Source organism: Mesitornis unicolor, unplaced genomic scaffold (genome assembly GCF_000695765.1).
Source record: "Mesitornis unicolor isolate BGI_N332 unplaced genomic scaffold, ASM69576v1 scaffold44162, whole genome shotgun sequence".
Classification (NCBI taxonomy): domain Eukaryota; kingdom Metazoa; phylum Chordata; class Aves; order Mesitornithiformes; family Mesitornithidae; genus Mesitornis; species Mesitornis unicolor.
This window is the reverse complement of record NW_010167958.1, coordinates 9,449-26,767: the sequence shown is the minus strand read 5'-3', so window position 1 is coordinate 26,767 and position 17,319 is coordinate 9,449. Positions and strand designations below refer to the sequence as shown.

General features: G+C 39.5%; 1 protein-coding gene across 1 annotated transcript; it reads right to left on the bottom strand.

Moving 5' to 3' along the window:
* Positions 1-13,252: 13,252 nt before the first annotated feature.
* CYTL1 (cytokine-like 1) lies at positions 13,253-15,292 on the bottom strand. The gene is made up of 4 exons (XM_010178861.1): positions 15,149-15,292; positions 14,997-15,041; positions 13,501-13,629; positions 13,253-13,336 (listed from the first exon to the last, which is right to left on the bottom strand). The coding sequence occupies exons 1-4, from the start codon at positions 15,290-15,292 to the stop codon at positions 13,253-13,255; spliced, it is 402 nt and encodes a 133-aa protein (XP_010177163.1).
* Between the last annotated feature and the right edge of the window lie 2,027 nt (positions 15,293-17,319).

Below are 17,319 nucleotides of genomic sequence, written 5' to 3'. Positions count from 1 at the left end.
CTTCCCCCTTCCCAATCTCAAGTTTTATCCCTATCATCCGTTGCTTAGCACAAGGGTACTGCTAACATAAACTGCTCGCTCTTGTTTTGCCCACCATCTGGCACTCTGAGGTAGGAACAAATTATACATATTTTCCTTTTTTCTGTCAGATGCATGGGCCTGCAAATCCTCAGAAATTTAATCCGAATTGCTAAAGCAATCATTTCACAAATCAAGGTATGCAGCAAACTAAGTTCCTAATGATGTGTATGATTTTGTGAATTCAGTAACCAGAACAGGACTGTTTATGTATCTTTAACAATTAGATTTGAAGTAACTTCAAGTTACTTAGCTTTACCTGGATCAGTTTCCTGGATTACTGGTCAAGGGTTCTTTTTTTTATTTTTAGTGAAAAACATAGCTTTTAATCCTGTCCATCTAAATCATGCTATTGCCAGGCTCATTCAGACTTCGACCTGTTCTTACTTTGGAGCTTGAGCATTCAGCAGACTTGAAGGACACAGTAACGCTCCAGGCTATGTGGGTATAAGCATTGTGCCCACAGAATGGAAGCTCTGAAAAGAACTAAAGCAAAATTAAGATGGGGTGGCCTCCTGGCTGTGGCTTTTAATAGTTTGACCTGGGCCGCTCTTGCCTCCCGTGACGCTGAATAAAGCATGTTTGTTTATTGTTTTCTCTGCTGTGATGCAGCTTTATTTTTCTCTGTGGTCTTTACTTCTGGGCTGCCTGACTGATTGAGGTGACTGGCTGTTGTGTTTATGGTTACAGAAACAGACTGTAAGTTTGGGGAAAAATAATAAGAAAAAAATAAATACACACATATGTATATATGTTCATATGCTCCTTCCAAAAGTTATGTATTTATCAGCACTCCAGACTAGGAGGAGTGTATGGAGTGATGGAGAGTAGAAGTGGGAGGGATGCTGCTGCGCTTCTGTCATAATAGCATTGATTAATCCTGTTCTTCTGGATGTGACTATTCAGAGCTAGAATTTCTAATTTTCAGAAATCAAACCTGTCTCAGAAAGCTCTAAAGTGGAAGTCAATCCATCTATTAGTTTTTTTATTAGAGATTCTGTTTAGACCACAGGTTAATTTTATGGGCACAGTGGGACTTTCATATCTGTTGGTAATTGTAGAAACTATCTGACAGAATAGCAGTTGTGTGAATGCCCTTTTTCTTGCCTCACATATTTTTTCCAATGTTAGAACACAAAATATTAAGCGGTTTCCATTCTATTATAGAGTGTATCAATTTTATTCTTGCTTTCCTGACAGTTTCTATTACTTTGATCCATTTTTTGAGATGCTTGTGCCCAGTCTTCTTCAAGCTATTTGACTGTTTAACCTTTGAAGAGTTTGGTGCTTAGCCATACTGGATAACTTTTCTGTTCAGAATAATGTCTTGAATTCAAAGGGACTAATCAAATAATGTTGTTATGCCTACATATCTGCAAAGTATGGTTCAGTTGCATGATTCCTCTAAAGTATTGGTCTACAAAGTATTACTAGTGCTCATAAAGGTTAATTTAGGAATATGTCCCTGTGTGATTTCAGTTAGTATTTATGCACTTGGAGAAACAAGACTGATTTGCCTAGAGATAAAGAGATTCATATCCTTCAGGAGAACACCTTACGTAAGCTTGCTGTAGTTATTCTCTTACTGGAACAGCATGAACCATTGGTTTTAATAAGGAGATTAAGTAAAATAGACACACTTTACTTGGCTATGTTGCCTGGGAACACATTTCCATACAAAACTGCTCTGGAAGATGCAGTTAGGAGATCATTCTGTGATGTGTGTTTAAATTCATTCCTACTGAGCATAACACTTAGACAGGCATTCATTAAATCTATATTTATCTGATTTGTTTAACTGAGCCCACAGTCATTAAACAAGGGGGTAAAAGGTGACAACAGTGTGTTTTGTGGGCCATCAAGCCCCAGTGTTCCCTATGGAGCCAGGGAATACTTACTTATCAACAAACTGTTTCTCCTAGTGACAGAAAAGATACAATGTGGGATTTAGGAGCATCAGAAGACTGTGGATGTCTTCGCATCATCTCACACTGTCAAAGGTGGTGATATTCCTACTTTTGGTATTTCAAATTACTTCTTTGCAAAGATTCAGTTAGGAATTCATTTAAAACAGGACACAGAAGGAAATACCATCTTCCCTAGAGAAAGCATCTTAATATTGAGTTTTGTGTGGTCACAGAACAGGAGGGAAAAGAAAGGGATTAAGCATGGGAAGGCAGCAACTCCTGGAATGACTGCCAGAGTATGGCCTGTTTCATACTACCTAGTGCTACTCAGCTCTGTGCCTTGCACAATACTTGGGGCTTTTTTTTTTTTTTTTTTTCCCCCTTCTCAAGGAAGATTACTTTCCTCCAAATAAAGATATTATTCAAGATTTCTCCCCCCCCCTTCTATGACAGAAGAAACTGTTTCTGCTGTTGGAAGCTGGACTATTTGCAAGTGTAAAAGTTATCAACGAGCTCTTGTAAGTGGAAAATCCCTACTGAGTTGTTTAAAAAGGCTGTCCCTCCTTACTATTGAAACTATCCTTCTAACCAAGTCCATATTTAATGACTCTGTCACAGAAACTAATACTCTGGGGGAAAAGGTTTCAGGAAGAAAAACTGCACTAGTGGAGTCTGTTATATAGACTAGCGTGTAATAGAGACCTTTCCATGCTGGGAACCAAATAAACCTTTCAGATACTTTTAGTAGAACTACATTAACTTGTATTCCTTAGTGCCGCTCAACAGGAATATGTGCCTGCAAAAACACATGGATGTAACTGGAGAATCACAGAAAGGTTCAGATTTGGAGAAAGTCTAGTCCAGCTCTCATGCTCAAACCAGATTCAGCTGGAACAGGTTGCTCAGGACCTTGTCCAGTTGCACTTCAAATATCTGCAAAGATGGAGACTCTCCAACTTCTTTGGGCAACCTGTTCTGGTGTCTAACCATGCTCACAGTATGAGTGAATGGGGAAAGCTGAGGGGAAGGATCACTGCACTTGACCTGCTGGCAGCACTCTTTCTAATGTAGCCCACGATTGCCATTTTGAAACAAGGGCTCATTGATATTTCATGTTCAGTTTGGTGTACACCAGGATCTCCAAGTCCTTTTCTGGAAAGCTGCTTTCCAGTCTCTTGGCCTCCAGTGTGTACTAGTGCCTGGTGTTGCTCCTATCCAGGTGCAGAACTTGTACAACAGGCCAAAACTATTGGCTCTAGTATCAGCCCTTGAGGTACATCACCAGTGACTAGCCTTCAGCTGGACTTCATGCTGCTGATCACAATCTTTTGAGCCTGACATTTCATCCAGTTTTCAGTCCACCTTACTGTTCACTTCTCTCTGTATTTCTTCTGGATCTTCTGACCCCAACTCTACCTCACGTGAGCTTTCTTTTTATATCTGAGTTTTGTCAGGAGCTCATTGGTCACCTATGCAGACCTTCTGGAGTTCTCTCTCTAGCATCTGTAAAGACATCCTCCTTGAAAAGCATGGAGCACAGGGAATGCAATTTCAGGGGGAACAGATTTACTATCTGCAACTTCCATAATATAATAGGATATTTATAAATGGAGTTTTGGGGGATTGATTTATAGGAATTGACTGAAAGAATAAATGAACATGTTTTTAATGAGGTGTACTGTTTTCTACACATTTGGGACAAATTTATCTCTTAGAATTCATGCATCTTCCAGCAAAGAGAAATTAAACCGACAATAAACTTTTTATACTCCAGACTTACGGGGACAAAGCTGATCCTCTTGCCTTCTTGTATTACAGCAATCTTCCTCCAATTTATCCAAAACTATCTTCAGCATCAAGTAGCATCAAAGTGTGTCTGACTATTCTTAATCATAATCCCTGAGTTAGCTGTAGAGAGGCAGATTTCAAAATCAATGAAGCTAAGCGGAGAGGAGAAGAGAAAAATAGTCCACACAGCAGCTTTCTGACTTTGCAATCTGACTTGGTGAGAAGAAGTCATAAATCTGTGGCTGCACAAAAAGCAAAAATGGTGAAATGCCAAAAGTTTGATTGTGAAGCCTGTTTGAATCAACCAGCATACAGCCCTAGGGGGGAGCCTGAGTTCACAGAAAACCTAAGAAGAAAGGTGTGAGTTATTGTTGCCAGCTTCACACTTTTGACTGTAAATGTGCTGTTAAAGCCTATGTTGTACTTACTCAGTTTCAAATGTTGATAGCTGCATTTCTGCTGGGGTTTTTTGGTATAGCTCAATGACTCAGATGCTGAGACACAGTATCTATTTTCCAGATTGAAGCAGTGAACAAGGGTCACCATATAGTTTAACAAATCAACTTCTAATTACAATAATAAAGGCTACACTAGGTTTGGGCTTTTTTTAAATCTATGACCCATACAGACACTGTGCGTAAGTTTTAGCATGGTGCCAACTCATGCAAGGGTATGCATGATGGGGAAGTGCAGAATGTTTGTGAGTGTATCTCCTGCTGTGGGTCTCCTTTTGAGTGTAGAGACACATGCGTTGGCAGGGCCCCCACTACAGTATTGTGCAGTGGCTCTTCAGCTTCTCTGTGATGGGACAGTAGATCTGTAGCCCTGTATCTGTGATCACTGGAGTCAGAGAATCAAAAAGTTGCAGGACAGAATTACTCCTGGAATGCATGCCCAAAATGGAGTACATCTTGAGTCTGATCACTACCTATGAGCAAAGGTCATTGCAGTTTGGCCCAAATGAACGTAGTGGATGATGTAAAAAAATTTCTGCATTCCGACACAGTGCAGAAAAGGATAGAATTGAAGCTCTGTTTTGGGAAATGAAGACACCCAAAAGTTTCTTTTCTCATCTCCACTCCAGCAAGAGAAGATAGTTGGAAGAGAAATATTGTCACTGCTCACATCAGATAGGTTTTACAACAGAAGGTAGCAGAACCAAAGTGCCAGGAATGCTTGATGAGAACATGCAGTGCAAACTGCATGGCATAAAGGTATTTTACAGCACATGACTAGATACTGAGCATGGACCTAGGCTTTGGGTAGTCTTTCAGCACAGCAGACACATTCTTCTTTTATGTTTCTTTTCTGAGAGTTCCCCAATGAATGCATCCTACAATGCACTCAGTCCTACAGCAATTGCACTATGGCAGAACATACCATTAACTGCACTGTGTGTTTGCGTGAAATCCTAGAATAGACTATTATGTGCAGTTGCATAAAAGGAAATATTGCTACCTGCTAGAGCTTCCCATTTACTAGCATCAGTTGTTTGATCTGATCTGTACCCTGAAGTCTTGATAACAAATTCCAACAGTCAGTAGGAATCCCACTTAAAATACTTGTGTTTGTAACACTATAGTTAACTCTTCTTGAAAATGTTGGTTCCTTTCAGTAATTTTTAAATTGCAATTGTGGACTCTGTTCCTGACAGGCCTTTTGACTTTCACCAGCTGTTCAGTGGTGGTGTATGGAATTTCATTTGACTGTCCAGGTAAAAGAGAAGAGGGGTAGGCCCTCGTCATACAGCTTGATGTTTGACTGTAAGCATGCAAAGTATATGGAGGCACTTGCATCATACAGTCTCAGTGATGGTAGCTGCAGAATTGGCTTTTGAAAACATTAATAACAAATCACTGTGCTTTTAGACATCTGAGTTAAACAGTTTGTTAATATTCTGCAGGATTTCAACATTTTTTAGGAATCCAGGACTGTTTTGCTATTATTGTTTGCTGCTGCATTTTGTATTATATTCTCTCCAAAAAGCAATCTGTGAAGTATATTTTGCTGTGACCATCACGCCTTTGCTTTTCGATATCATGTGTCCCATATAAGCCACTGGGAAATACATATTACAGAGAATAGACTGGCCTTTCGTTGGCTTGACAAGAGCTTTAACAGGGAGGATATATTTCTTCAAGCCAATTCTGGCATGTGAAGAATTAATTTTAAATCTGGAGTGTAAATCTAGCTTTGGTTAAAAGCTTGCCAGACACAATGAAATAGTAATCCATTTGCTTGCTGTGTAAAATCTTGGTTGTCAGTAAATACAAGAGCCACTTCTAGACTATATGAGGATATGTGGCTAAAGGCGGTGCTCCAATTACTGGAGAAAGAGACTCAAAAGGTGTATACTTTATTTTTGATACTGCCATCAATTTGCTGCCTCATCCTAGGCAAGCTGTTTATGCCACTGTTCATACATAGATCCTCAAAACTGCATTTAAATAACTAAATAAGCAGTCTGATTTAGAGGCATCAATGCCTAAATTTAGTTATCTCTTTCTGAGTTGTCAGGGGTATTATGAGGTGTAATTAATATACATAAAGCACTTCATGATCTTTTCTTTACCTGTCTACATCTTTATCCAGATTTTTATGCCATGCTGATGATTCTAAGTTGAAAGTAATTACTGTATGTATGAAGAGACAACTTAGAAAGCTTAATAGCATAATTACCCTTATCAATAGATTTTCTTTAGAGTGACTCTTTGTTGTCCTCCTTTCAAGACAGTGATGATTAGAAATTATTCTATTTGCATAATTTCTCTTCTGAATAAGACTATTTTGTGAGCATGTAAGTGATAAAATGCTATTACAGGAGGCTGGAGCAAGTCAGATGAATTTGCAGTTCATTGAGGAAAATGGTTGTGCAGAAATGGAACCATTTTCTTTGAACAAAGGTGCAGGATGCTCTTACCTGGCTCTTCTTCCTCCCCATCTCCATTCTCTTCCCTCTGTTCACCCAAAGTGACTGAAGGACCTTTAGGATCAGCTAAGAACTTCTGACTCTGAAGATCACGGCAAAAAGACAAGGCTTATATCAGGTTTATCTTAGGTAACTGGATAAGCCCATTTGTTCTCACAAGTGCTGAGCAGTGCGTGGGGGGTGGGACTCTGGGAAGATGTGACTCTGACCTTCTGCCTGCTCTTTGTGGCCATGGTGGAAGCTCACACAGCCTTGCCCCACCTGCAGACTGTCATTCTTTGTTATTCTTTCCTTTTTCCAGTATCACCTCATGACAGCTTTTACCTTTGATGCAGAGGATTACCCCAGGCTACAAGTAATTTGTCCATAGACTTTCTCCTAGTGTCCATGAAAGACTTGGCAAAGCTCAGGACACAGACTCCTAGGATTTCTCCAGCGTTACACAGTCATATCCTTCATAAAAATGGGACAGTTGTGTTTAAAGGGGATAGAAGTGCTGAGTGATGAAAGTTGCATAAATGCAACTGCCATACCCCTAGAAGAGGCTGTGGCTTAGCCCAGCTCCAAACTGCATTAGTCAGTCATGGGCTAGCCCCAGGCTATACAATCCAGTGCTGTGTAAAGGCTGAACAAAAGATACTCATGACTTGCTTTAGTCTAGAACTAAGTTAGTATGTCTTCTAAAAGTAAAAAATAAAAAATATATAAAAAAAGAATAAATATGGACTGTTCTTAAAATTTCAGAGGCGAACACTAAGGCAAGCAATACACTTTACAGAAATTAAAAGACATACAGAACTGCTTGGTGGCATGAAATGCAAATAATTCACAGACGTGTGGCTAGTGACTGGAGTTATAAACCCAGAGACGGTTACTATTCCCTAGAAGAGGGAGGCTATAGAACAGCCTGAGTGTATTTCTTTGCCTCCTTGACCTGGCCTCTGTGTCCTGATCGAGGAAAAATTTTTGATAAACAGCCTGCTTTTCAAGCTCACATCTTCTGGCTGTCTAGCTGTCATAAGAAGACAGCAACAGCTAAGCACTTACTGGACCTCAGAGAACTCACAATGGAGAAAAATAGCTTAAATTCTGCAGAATTTAAAAAACTGCAGAAAAAGCTTCCTCTGTATTAAACAGTGGAAAACAAATAAAAAAGTTGTGATCTCCAAATAACAGTTTTTGCCTTTCTAGGTCATTAGAAGTGCTTCTGTCTGACCTTGGTTTACTGAAAATTACATTCTAGCTTCCCTTTCTCTCTCAATAGGAATATCACCTTTCTGACTCATTTACCAAGCACTTATCTTATGGGAAAGTCATAGAGAAACTGGGAAGGTTTGGGATCTGTTCCTTGGACTACTTCAGGGTTTGTGTTTTAATTCAATAATAACATGAAGTGCATTAGCAATCTGAAAGTACAGCTTTTCTCCCAGGAGAAAACTGAACCACTGCACTCCAAAATCAGTCTTTTATTTGTTTGCTTAGTGTTAGGAGCATTTCCAGGTATTGAAAGATGCTTGGGTCTACTTGGAAATCGTTATAACAGTTCTATGCATAATTTTGACATGGGGCAGATGTCACTCTTCCAAACTAGTTTTGGATGTAGTTTGGGTGATGGCATGGACAAAAGACCATTGCCAGAAGGCAACTTGGCTGCAGCCACCCTGGTTAGGAAGGCAAGTTTATAGTAGTCAGGACATGAACTATTTCATGAGAGTGTCAGAGAAAGGCAAAAAGGCATCTAATGTAGGGATCTGAAAGTAACCTCACATCCTCAGCTGTGCCATGGCTCAGTTCTGGCAGCATTCGACACCTTGGGAACTGCGACAGTGTCCTGGGAAGGAGGTGTGGATCACTTTGTAGAGTCCATATGAATTTAAAAAATGTGATTCCTCATAGTCTATTAAAAATCTGGCACTGACTCCATATATACACTGACTTTATAACTGCATATACAGAAAATGGAGCAGCCATTGCATGCCAGTATGTGTTGCTTTTTCTGTTGTTATTTTCCCCCAAATATTTTCTTCATTGTTGAGTAATGAGGCCAACTTGTACTATAATCGGTTGATTTGAATTGCTGTAGGCTTTCCAGCATCAACTTTTCCCTAAAAACATTCAGACAAACTGCTATCAGGAATGACCTGAGATAGCCAGACCAGTCTTGGGCTCAAGGGATGCATTAGGAGGTCTTGAGTTTCTCTCTTGTTCTATTACTTTTGCTTTTTTTCTTCTGTAAAGTTTGAATATTAATGTCAATGTAATATTAATGTCAATGTATTTCAATCTATTGTTATTCATCTTTGATGTCTCTCCACATTTCTCTGGACATTGTCTCTGAATTTTGACTTAGCTACCAACAGCTCCCTGCAGACTGTTTTCTGTTTCTCTGAGTTAAACAGAGAAACAAACCAGTAAACTAGCACAAGGTTCCTGACCTAACCAAGTCTAGGAGGAAAGCCTAAAGGAAAAGTGTGAATCCAAAATGTTGCACAAATAAAGTTGATGGTGCTTGTCCATTGTAGTTTTCACTTGCGTTGCCATACACTCCAAAAATAATATTTTAATGTGGAAAAAAGTACTGACTGAAGTACAGTGGTTAAATGTTTGTAAGGTAACATTATTTACAAGACATTGTAGCAAATTTCTGGAAAATCTCTGTCAGCATCCTGTTAGCTCAACCCACAGATCCCACTTGCATAGGGAGAGGTGCAATGGACAAACGGGCACTCCAAGATCTGGTGTCTGGAAAAACTGAAGCTCTGCTCTAAAAAGTGTACAACCTAAAAGTTCAGATTCCCCCCCAATGTGACTTTACTGTTTTTCTTTGCCTTTTTTTCCCCTTTTTTTTCTTTTCTTTTTTTTTTTTTCTTTAAAAAAAAGGCTTTCATAAGACTACATTTCATTTGTACCCTATTAATTAGTAGCAAGTGATGTGCTATTCACGGAGCATCAGTGGAATCTCATCACCTTGGATTATCTAATTATGTTCTAGAAAGCTGCCATCTTTTCTGATTTGGGATAGTGGCTGTGGATTAGACATTTGCTAGCCCTCACCCCTAGCCTGGCTTCACCAAAAAAACAGTGTGTGAGGAGTTAAGTGACCAGTGTCTACATAAGTAAAATCCATGTGAGTGATACTGAAACAAAAGAGTTGGGAAAGGAGCTGGTTCTAGTAAAATTTGTAATATAACTTTTTGTCAAAATTGGAAATTAATGTCTTTGAGTAATTTTACAGAGACAGTCCCCAAGACTTACAATTTTGACTGCCCTGGGATTCCACATGTTTATATGAGGGAGAGTCTAGCAGTCCTATGACTGCTTTTTCGTGAGGCTTCTTGCAGATAGAAGTCTGCCAAAGGAAACTCAACCCTAGGATTGAATGCTCCTTCCAACAAACCTCCTTCAACAGGCAAGACAACAGAACAGATGCTTTGTTTTTCTACAATTCTTCCCTAATGACTGCACAAACCGAGTACAGTTTCTTAATGATGTGCTTTTAGTAATACCCAGTGCTAACTAGGCAAGATGCCAGTTGACAAATTACAACAAATATGGCTTTCTTAATCCTTTCACGACTTCCCTGTTGGCTGTGGCCCTAATGAACATGGGCTACTGTGTTGCAGGAATAAATAAATACTCAGCTGTGTGAATGGCTCCACTGCTCCTTATGTACCTGGTATAATGGTAAATTAAATAGTAAACTTACTGTCTTAACTGAAAGGGAAAAGCGAGTGATTTCTTAGCAAATTACAAGTGGATTAGATTTCTTTATCAGTGTCGTTCCACCCCTCCCCCCCCCGTGGACTGTGACAACATGGAAAAAAGATGCCATTCATAAAAAGGGTTCATCTAATCACAGATCTCATTAAGACAGTCTGATTGACAGCAGGTTACTGTGAACTGAAAGAGCAGAGCTTTGCTTTCAGCACACTTTCCATTAAAACTGACATACAAGATGTGACAGAGAGTCACAGCATAAACCACAGGGAATATACTTAGTGTAAAAGCACACCAACGGCCAGACAAAGCTGATTCTGGGAATAAAATATACAGCATCTGCAAATGGAAGACAGGCTTTTAAAGTCAATTCAAGTATGTACAGTCCCCACAGCATCTAGTTGCTTTTCTCAGCTTCTGCAGAAATAGGAAAGAACAGTACCTGAGCAGTAGGTAAGCAGCCATGCTAAGAGCATATTGCAGACGAAGTGTGTCCTTGTCAGCCATGAAAAGGCTAAAGTTACTATGTCAAGTAACACAGATAAAGTAATGATTTATATACTATTTCCAATTCCAATGACTTCTTGCAAGAAACTTTGTCCTAAAGAAATTAATCTACATGTAACCAGCCTAAATCAGGAAAAATACAATTGGAAGGTGGTGGAAAGAATGGGAAAAATATAGAGGTAATCTGGAGTTAGGACCACAAGTTCCATCAAAATGGACTAGAGAAAGCTTATTTACTTCAATAAAGCGGGATAAAGAGGAGTTATGAAAAGATCCCTGAGAAAATCCTCATCAAATACTCTATTTCAGAAAGTGTGCGTCCATGGAACAAGAAAGAAGCAGGACAGAAGGGCCATGGTTACCTGCACAGGCTTTAGCCAGAGTACACTTGTAGACGTGGAGATGCATGGGCCTCTGTGGGAAAGGGAATGCATCTTGCTCTCCAGTTTTCTTACCAAGTTACAATGTAAGCTTTAAAACAGGCCTGTGTTTAAAACCTCTGACATCTGGAGGTGCAAAAAACAGCTGAAATTTAATAGCTTCTGCTGCCAGCTTCCAAGCACACGTAGCACCCAGTCCTTGGGTTAGCTCGGCAAACGCCAAGGCCTGTGGTGACCACACCACACTTCCTTGCAAGGTACATCCATGGCTGTCTTTGTATAAAGGTATGAAAAGCAGGGGCTGTGATGTGGTTTTGGTACTTGTATGGAAGTCTATAGGCCTTGATGTCATCCCAGTGCTACGTGCTTCCCCAGGTGGTGGTTGAGCCCCTGATTAGAGGGAGGAAAAACTTGATTGTAAAGTCTGACAGCAAATGGTTCAGCTTCACCTGCATTTCTCCTTAAGCAGGACTTTGTCTTCTGGAGAGAAGTGCGAAGTCTGACAGGTACTTTCCTTGAATCTACGCTTAGATTTGAAACAAACTGAAAAGAACACCACTTTCTTTTCCCTCTGTATCTCTCCTGGGTTCAGTGTTTCCTACCCTTATTCCTATTTTAGCTGTAGAAAATATGATTATAACATTGATCATCAATGTGATAATCAAATTTTCTACAGCTAAAATCAGATTAATAGTTTCTACAGAACAAGTTCATTCCATAACAAAGAAAAAGCCTTTTTTTCCCCTCACTCTGCGCTGCATATTTTTTTCCCTTGAATTAATATTATGATTCACTTATTTCCCTACTCACTATGAGAGGATGACAGAGGAGCTGTGATTGTCACATAATCCCGTAATTTCAGAATATGGGTTTTTATAAAGTATGGTAAGACCACTGACCAAGTCACTGGAGTTGGCTGTGCTGCGGATGAACAACCTGTGAATGCTTCACAGGAGAGAGAGGAACAACTTACATAGAACGAAGGGACTGTGGGGTAATAGTAGCTACTTCCAAGAATATAGGGAAGATCTTAAGATTTCTAAGATCCTGTCTTAGAAACACAACAATCTGCCCAAACATTTAATAGGCTTTCTGAGCCACTGCCTCACAACTTACATTCTTACAACACAGGAACAACATTTTTTTAAAATCCACCATTTTTTTAAAGAAATTGTTTGCAGTAAAGAAAAATTCTCCCAGTGGAAACTTACATATTGTCAAATTGTGCAGACACAGCAAAGTTTGCATTGCTATGGAAACACAGCTAAAGATGGCTTATGCTGTGAAAAACAGCTTGCAAGTGACTGTGAAAAGTAAGTTTGTCAGAATGACACCTTTTAGGTTGATCTTGAAAGACATGATATAACACAAGCAGCTTGGATTATAAGGCTGTTTTTATTTAGTTTTCCACAGAGACACCTCTATTCTTACAAGTCTGACATAAAAAACTATTAGCATACATACATAAGCTATGTCGAGACATCTGCCATTATAGGTTTACATTTCTTCTATCAAACATTTTAAGAAAAAGAAATGTGGTCCCTTCCAAGTCCATCTATTAAAAGAACAACTACCAAGTCAGGATAGAATATTGATCATGAAGTATTTTCTTTATATGAATCTAGTTATTCATAAAAGAATTAAAAAATTCTAGTATCTAATGTTTAAACAAAACATACTTTATACATTTGACTAAGCTGAAATATCATACCTTGCCAAATGAAAAAATGCTCTCTAACCGTACTTTCTCTAGCAGCTCAGTAGGTATGCAAGGCATGCAGTTCATTTCCTGCCAAGGCGGAGAAAAATGGGTAGGTCTGAGATAATATTGCTAGTGTGCTTGAAAAAGATCTTAGTTGTTAACATTGTTGTTGACTGTGTATACATATTTTGACTCTTTGTCTCCTTGAAAATTTTCCAGTTACAACTTTTGGGTTGACTCCATTTTAGCTCTCAATGATGGAGCGCTCCATGGGAGGCAGAACAGGATTTTCCAGAGCGCTACAGTCATCAGTGAAGAAAGCCAAGTCCTGGAAAAACAAAAGAGAAGGCTAACATTTATGAGGAGAAAGGCAGAAGACAGTAAAGTGTTGAGAAGCTCAGGCCCTGATCCAGTTTTTCTCGTGAGGGGACAGGGTAGAGACAGGCGGGCTAAAAGCAGACACCCTGTCCCTGTTGGTGCATCTTGACCTACCCTTCTGCAGTAAGAGATCATGATGGTGTACAGGCTCCGGGCTTTTTCCTTCAGCTCACTCACTTCAAGCACTCTCTCACATCTGGGATAGGCCACAAAATCACGGAGTTTTGCCAACACACAGTAATTCTGCAAAGCATGCAAAAGAAGTATATGTAACCTTGCACAAACACAGATTTATGTTTCTCATCCACCACTTACAAAATTCTTACTGCCTCTGCGGGAACCTTGAATTCCTGCCTCTATGTATGTGTAAGCTGTATAACCTTCATTTAGGAAAATTCACCATCACTATTTCATAACAAAGATGTTTGGTCCAAATAAGTGCTCTGAAAACTGCATAGACAGAGTTTTGGTCTGCCAGCTTATTTCTCACATGCTTTAGGAGGCAGCAGCACCAATACAATCAAATCTGCTCCTGTAGTTGCTGGAGTCACCTACAGAATAAGTGCACTGTCTCCCTTTTAAAAGAGAAGCTGATATAGCTGGCAAACAGATTATCAAGATCTTACAGGCATGATTCCTCTCTTTCTGTAAAATAGGAAATTCTGTGAACCACAGGCAAAATGTTTTTCAAAGTAATTTTTACCTTAGACTTTGCATTATCAAAATAAAGCACAGCTAACATTAATTTCACAATGTCCTTGTGAAGCAGGTAAATAAATATCCCAGCTCTTGCTTTAAAGCAGGGGAAACTGAGGCACTGGACTCATATTGCTTGGTCTTTGCAATGAAGTAAGGCACTAGCAGCTCTGGAACTCAGATCTGGAGGGTCCTGACTTGCAGGACTTGATGATGTAGCTGCCTCTGGCAAAATGTGTCAGACATCTCTTGGTTTGTCTGATATTTCCTACTTTTTAGTCACTCAGTTGAGCACTGAAAAAAGAAGCAAAAAATGTTGGATATCCCAGGGCAGAATAGTGTGACATAAACTATGTGTGCAGGAGGCTATTTTGTCTTTGCTGGGAGATGACTACTGCTGTCTTTTCTCAGCACTACACTTCCATATCCTCTGGCATACTTTTTCTTTCTGTACTCAACAAGTAGCTAACAGGAAAAAAATTAAAAAGGTATTCCTGTCCTTTTTATTAAAACTGCTGTGCCAGAAGCTACTCATCATATAAACTCAAGATTTATTAAGTGAAGAAAGTTTATTCTGTATTTATTTTTTTAAAAACTACAACTCAGAGTTTTGTTGCACAGATTTAACTTCTGAAAAGGCTCTGTCACAATAAATTAATAATGCACAAATAGTAATAACTTCAAAATATTGATTTCCTCCTGTTTGAATTTTTAAACAAGTAAAATCTCAGAAGCTCCATAGGGATTTTAATGAGGTTCAAAATTAGATTATTTTTTCTATCATGTCTCTAGTTAATTACGTTTTTAAAAATTTGTTTCAAATCACTTTTTTGGGATACAATCTTAGAAGTCTTCCTCTCTTTCCATTAGCTGCTTTCACTGCAGAACAGTAAGAAAGAAATGTGAAAACTTACATGTATGTCCAAATACAGCCTGGGCAGCATCTCCACACACGAGTCCTACAGGAAAAAGGAAAGACCCCATTGTGATTTTTTTTAGAGAAAAGCTAATGTCAAAAGCAAGCAACACGCGGCATCTTTGTGGGAGCTGTTTTTGGTAGACTTACCACAGCTTTGGAGGTCTGTAACTCCTTAAAGGACTCCGTGATTTCTTTGCTCAGAGATAACACCCTCGAGTAGCAAGTTGGAGGTGCTGCGTTGGCTAACAGAGTAGCAGAGAGCAGAGCAACCAGGCTCAGCAGCATCTTCATTGTGGGCAGCTTGTTCAAAGAAGGAGGAAATATTCAGGTAGTGGTTAGGCAGCTACTGGTAAGCATCAATGAGTAAGTTTGACAAGTCAGCCCCCAATTAAATAGTCTCCTGCATCAATGGGAAGAAAAAAAAAAAAAAATCCTGGGGGTGGTCTGAGCAGCAGCTTGCTGCCGTTTTAAATTTCCTGCCAACCTATGAGGCAGAGCTGCTAGTGCTTTCCTGCCTGGAGCAGGGAAAGGAGAGAATGAGGGTAACAAAAACAAACAACACTGGCACTTTTCATTCCACAGAGAAAACAGCCCAGTGAGCATCTCAAGCAACAGAAATATGTGTAAGAAACAGCACAGGGTTATCAGGGGGTCATAGGCCCTGATCCTGTATGTATTTTGGCACATACACCTCTTGAGAGCATAATGTACAGCTGTGGGACTACAGAGGTTGCAGACAGAGAGGTATCCTTCCAGGGCTGGTGTCACATCAATCAGAATTGTTTCTCATACTTAGCGGGTCTGAAATGTTACCGCTGTAAAGGAAACCTCCCAGCTCCACTATAATTTTCTCTATTCAACCTATGCAGATGCTCACAATTTCTTAATCAAAACAGTAGTGCTTATTATGGCTGCATGGGGAGACCTGTGTATTTACATGTTCGTGATCTCAAACAGAATGAATACTTCTCTATATGGCTGTCATAAATGTGTGAAACCTAATCTGCTTTCTGAGTTGAATTTATGAGGCTCTGCTCTGTTATTAGATGACAGACGGAGCTGAGAAATCCAGATGCTGTAATGCAGTCATGAGGCTGAACATATGTTGTTCTTACATGTTAAATGTCCTGTCAAATGGAGGTACCCTTGAAGGAAGAACTGGTTATTTCACAAGTTATTCCCCCCTCAAAAAAACCCAACAAAACAACCCACGCACCTTTCAGATTCTGATTCTAGCTAGATGTTAACCAAACTAGTAAAGTATTTAATGAAGTAGACCAGGAAGTTTAATCTGAAGATGGGAGGAAGGGAAATGACTGAATACTGGAAAAAGAAAAGGGCTTCCCACCAGTCATTTTAGAGACAAAATCAGAGTCTGGAAATCTACTTCTTAGGGGAAAGAAGTATTCTATATGTTGCATAGAACTCTGAATTAAATCCACTGAAAACCTGGAGGAAACAGGGACAGAGCACTGTATACTACTGTCTTGTTATACAGTTACTCACTTTCATAAAGAATGATTGGCTTAGTAACATCATGTGCTCCTGAAAGCTAAAGTAGTAGAGGCTCAGAGAGGAAAGAAAAGTTGGGAGTCCTGGTTGTGGGGAATTTAGGACTTGCCTTGGTGAATGTGTTGCTGGGTCTTATTTTCAGGAAAGGGAGTTGTCTAGACAAGTGAAGAGTACATAGGAAGACCGGAACCTTCTGAGATGGCCTCAAGCAGCTGAATCATAGATCTAAACACAGCTACCTAGAACATGTCCAAGGGAAGGATGCTACTTACTGTGAGTCTTGCCAGTAAAGAAACAGACTCTTAATCATTAATTCATTGCTGTAAAGAGTAGCTGAGGGTAGGAGTGAAATATTACTTTTCTACCACATTCTGACTTGGCAGACTACTACAATGTATTTGCTCTGCCAGAAGAGCAGTCTTCTGAACAGCATAAGTGCTCTCCCAGTACAAGAAGTCAGCAATCCTGCTGCTGCTAAGCATGTCTTCAAAATGAAACATTTGCATTTTTTTTCTTTTAATTGCTAGTAATATTCTTTTTCTGGATATTTTACCTATATTAAACCTCCAGTGATGATTCAATTTCAAACTACAATTCAATAGTATGGAACATGTTCTAAAAGATTGTTAGATGTGAAAGTTCCTGTGACAAAAATGGCCTCATGGCTGCTCTTTGTCTGGCTTGAAACACCAGCAAAACATCTTTCCAAGTCCTGTGTCCTGGCCATATTCAGGCAGCTGAAAGCCATTTAAAAATCTCTCTATAGGATGGGATAATGGTAAAAGTGCCAACATTGACGTGGAGTT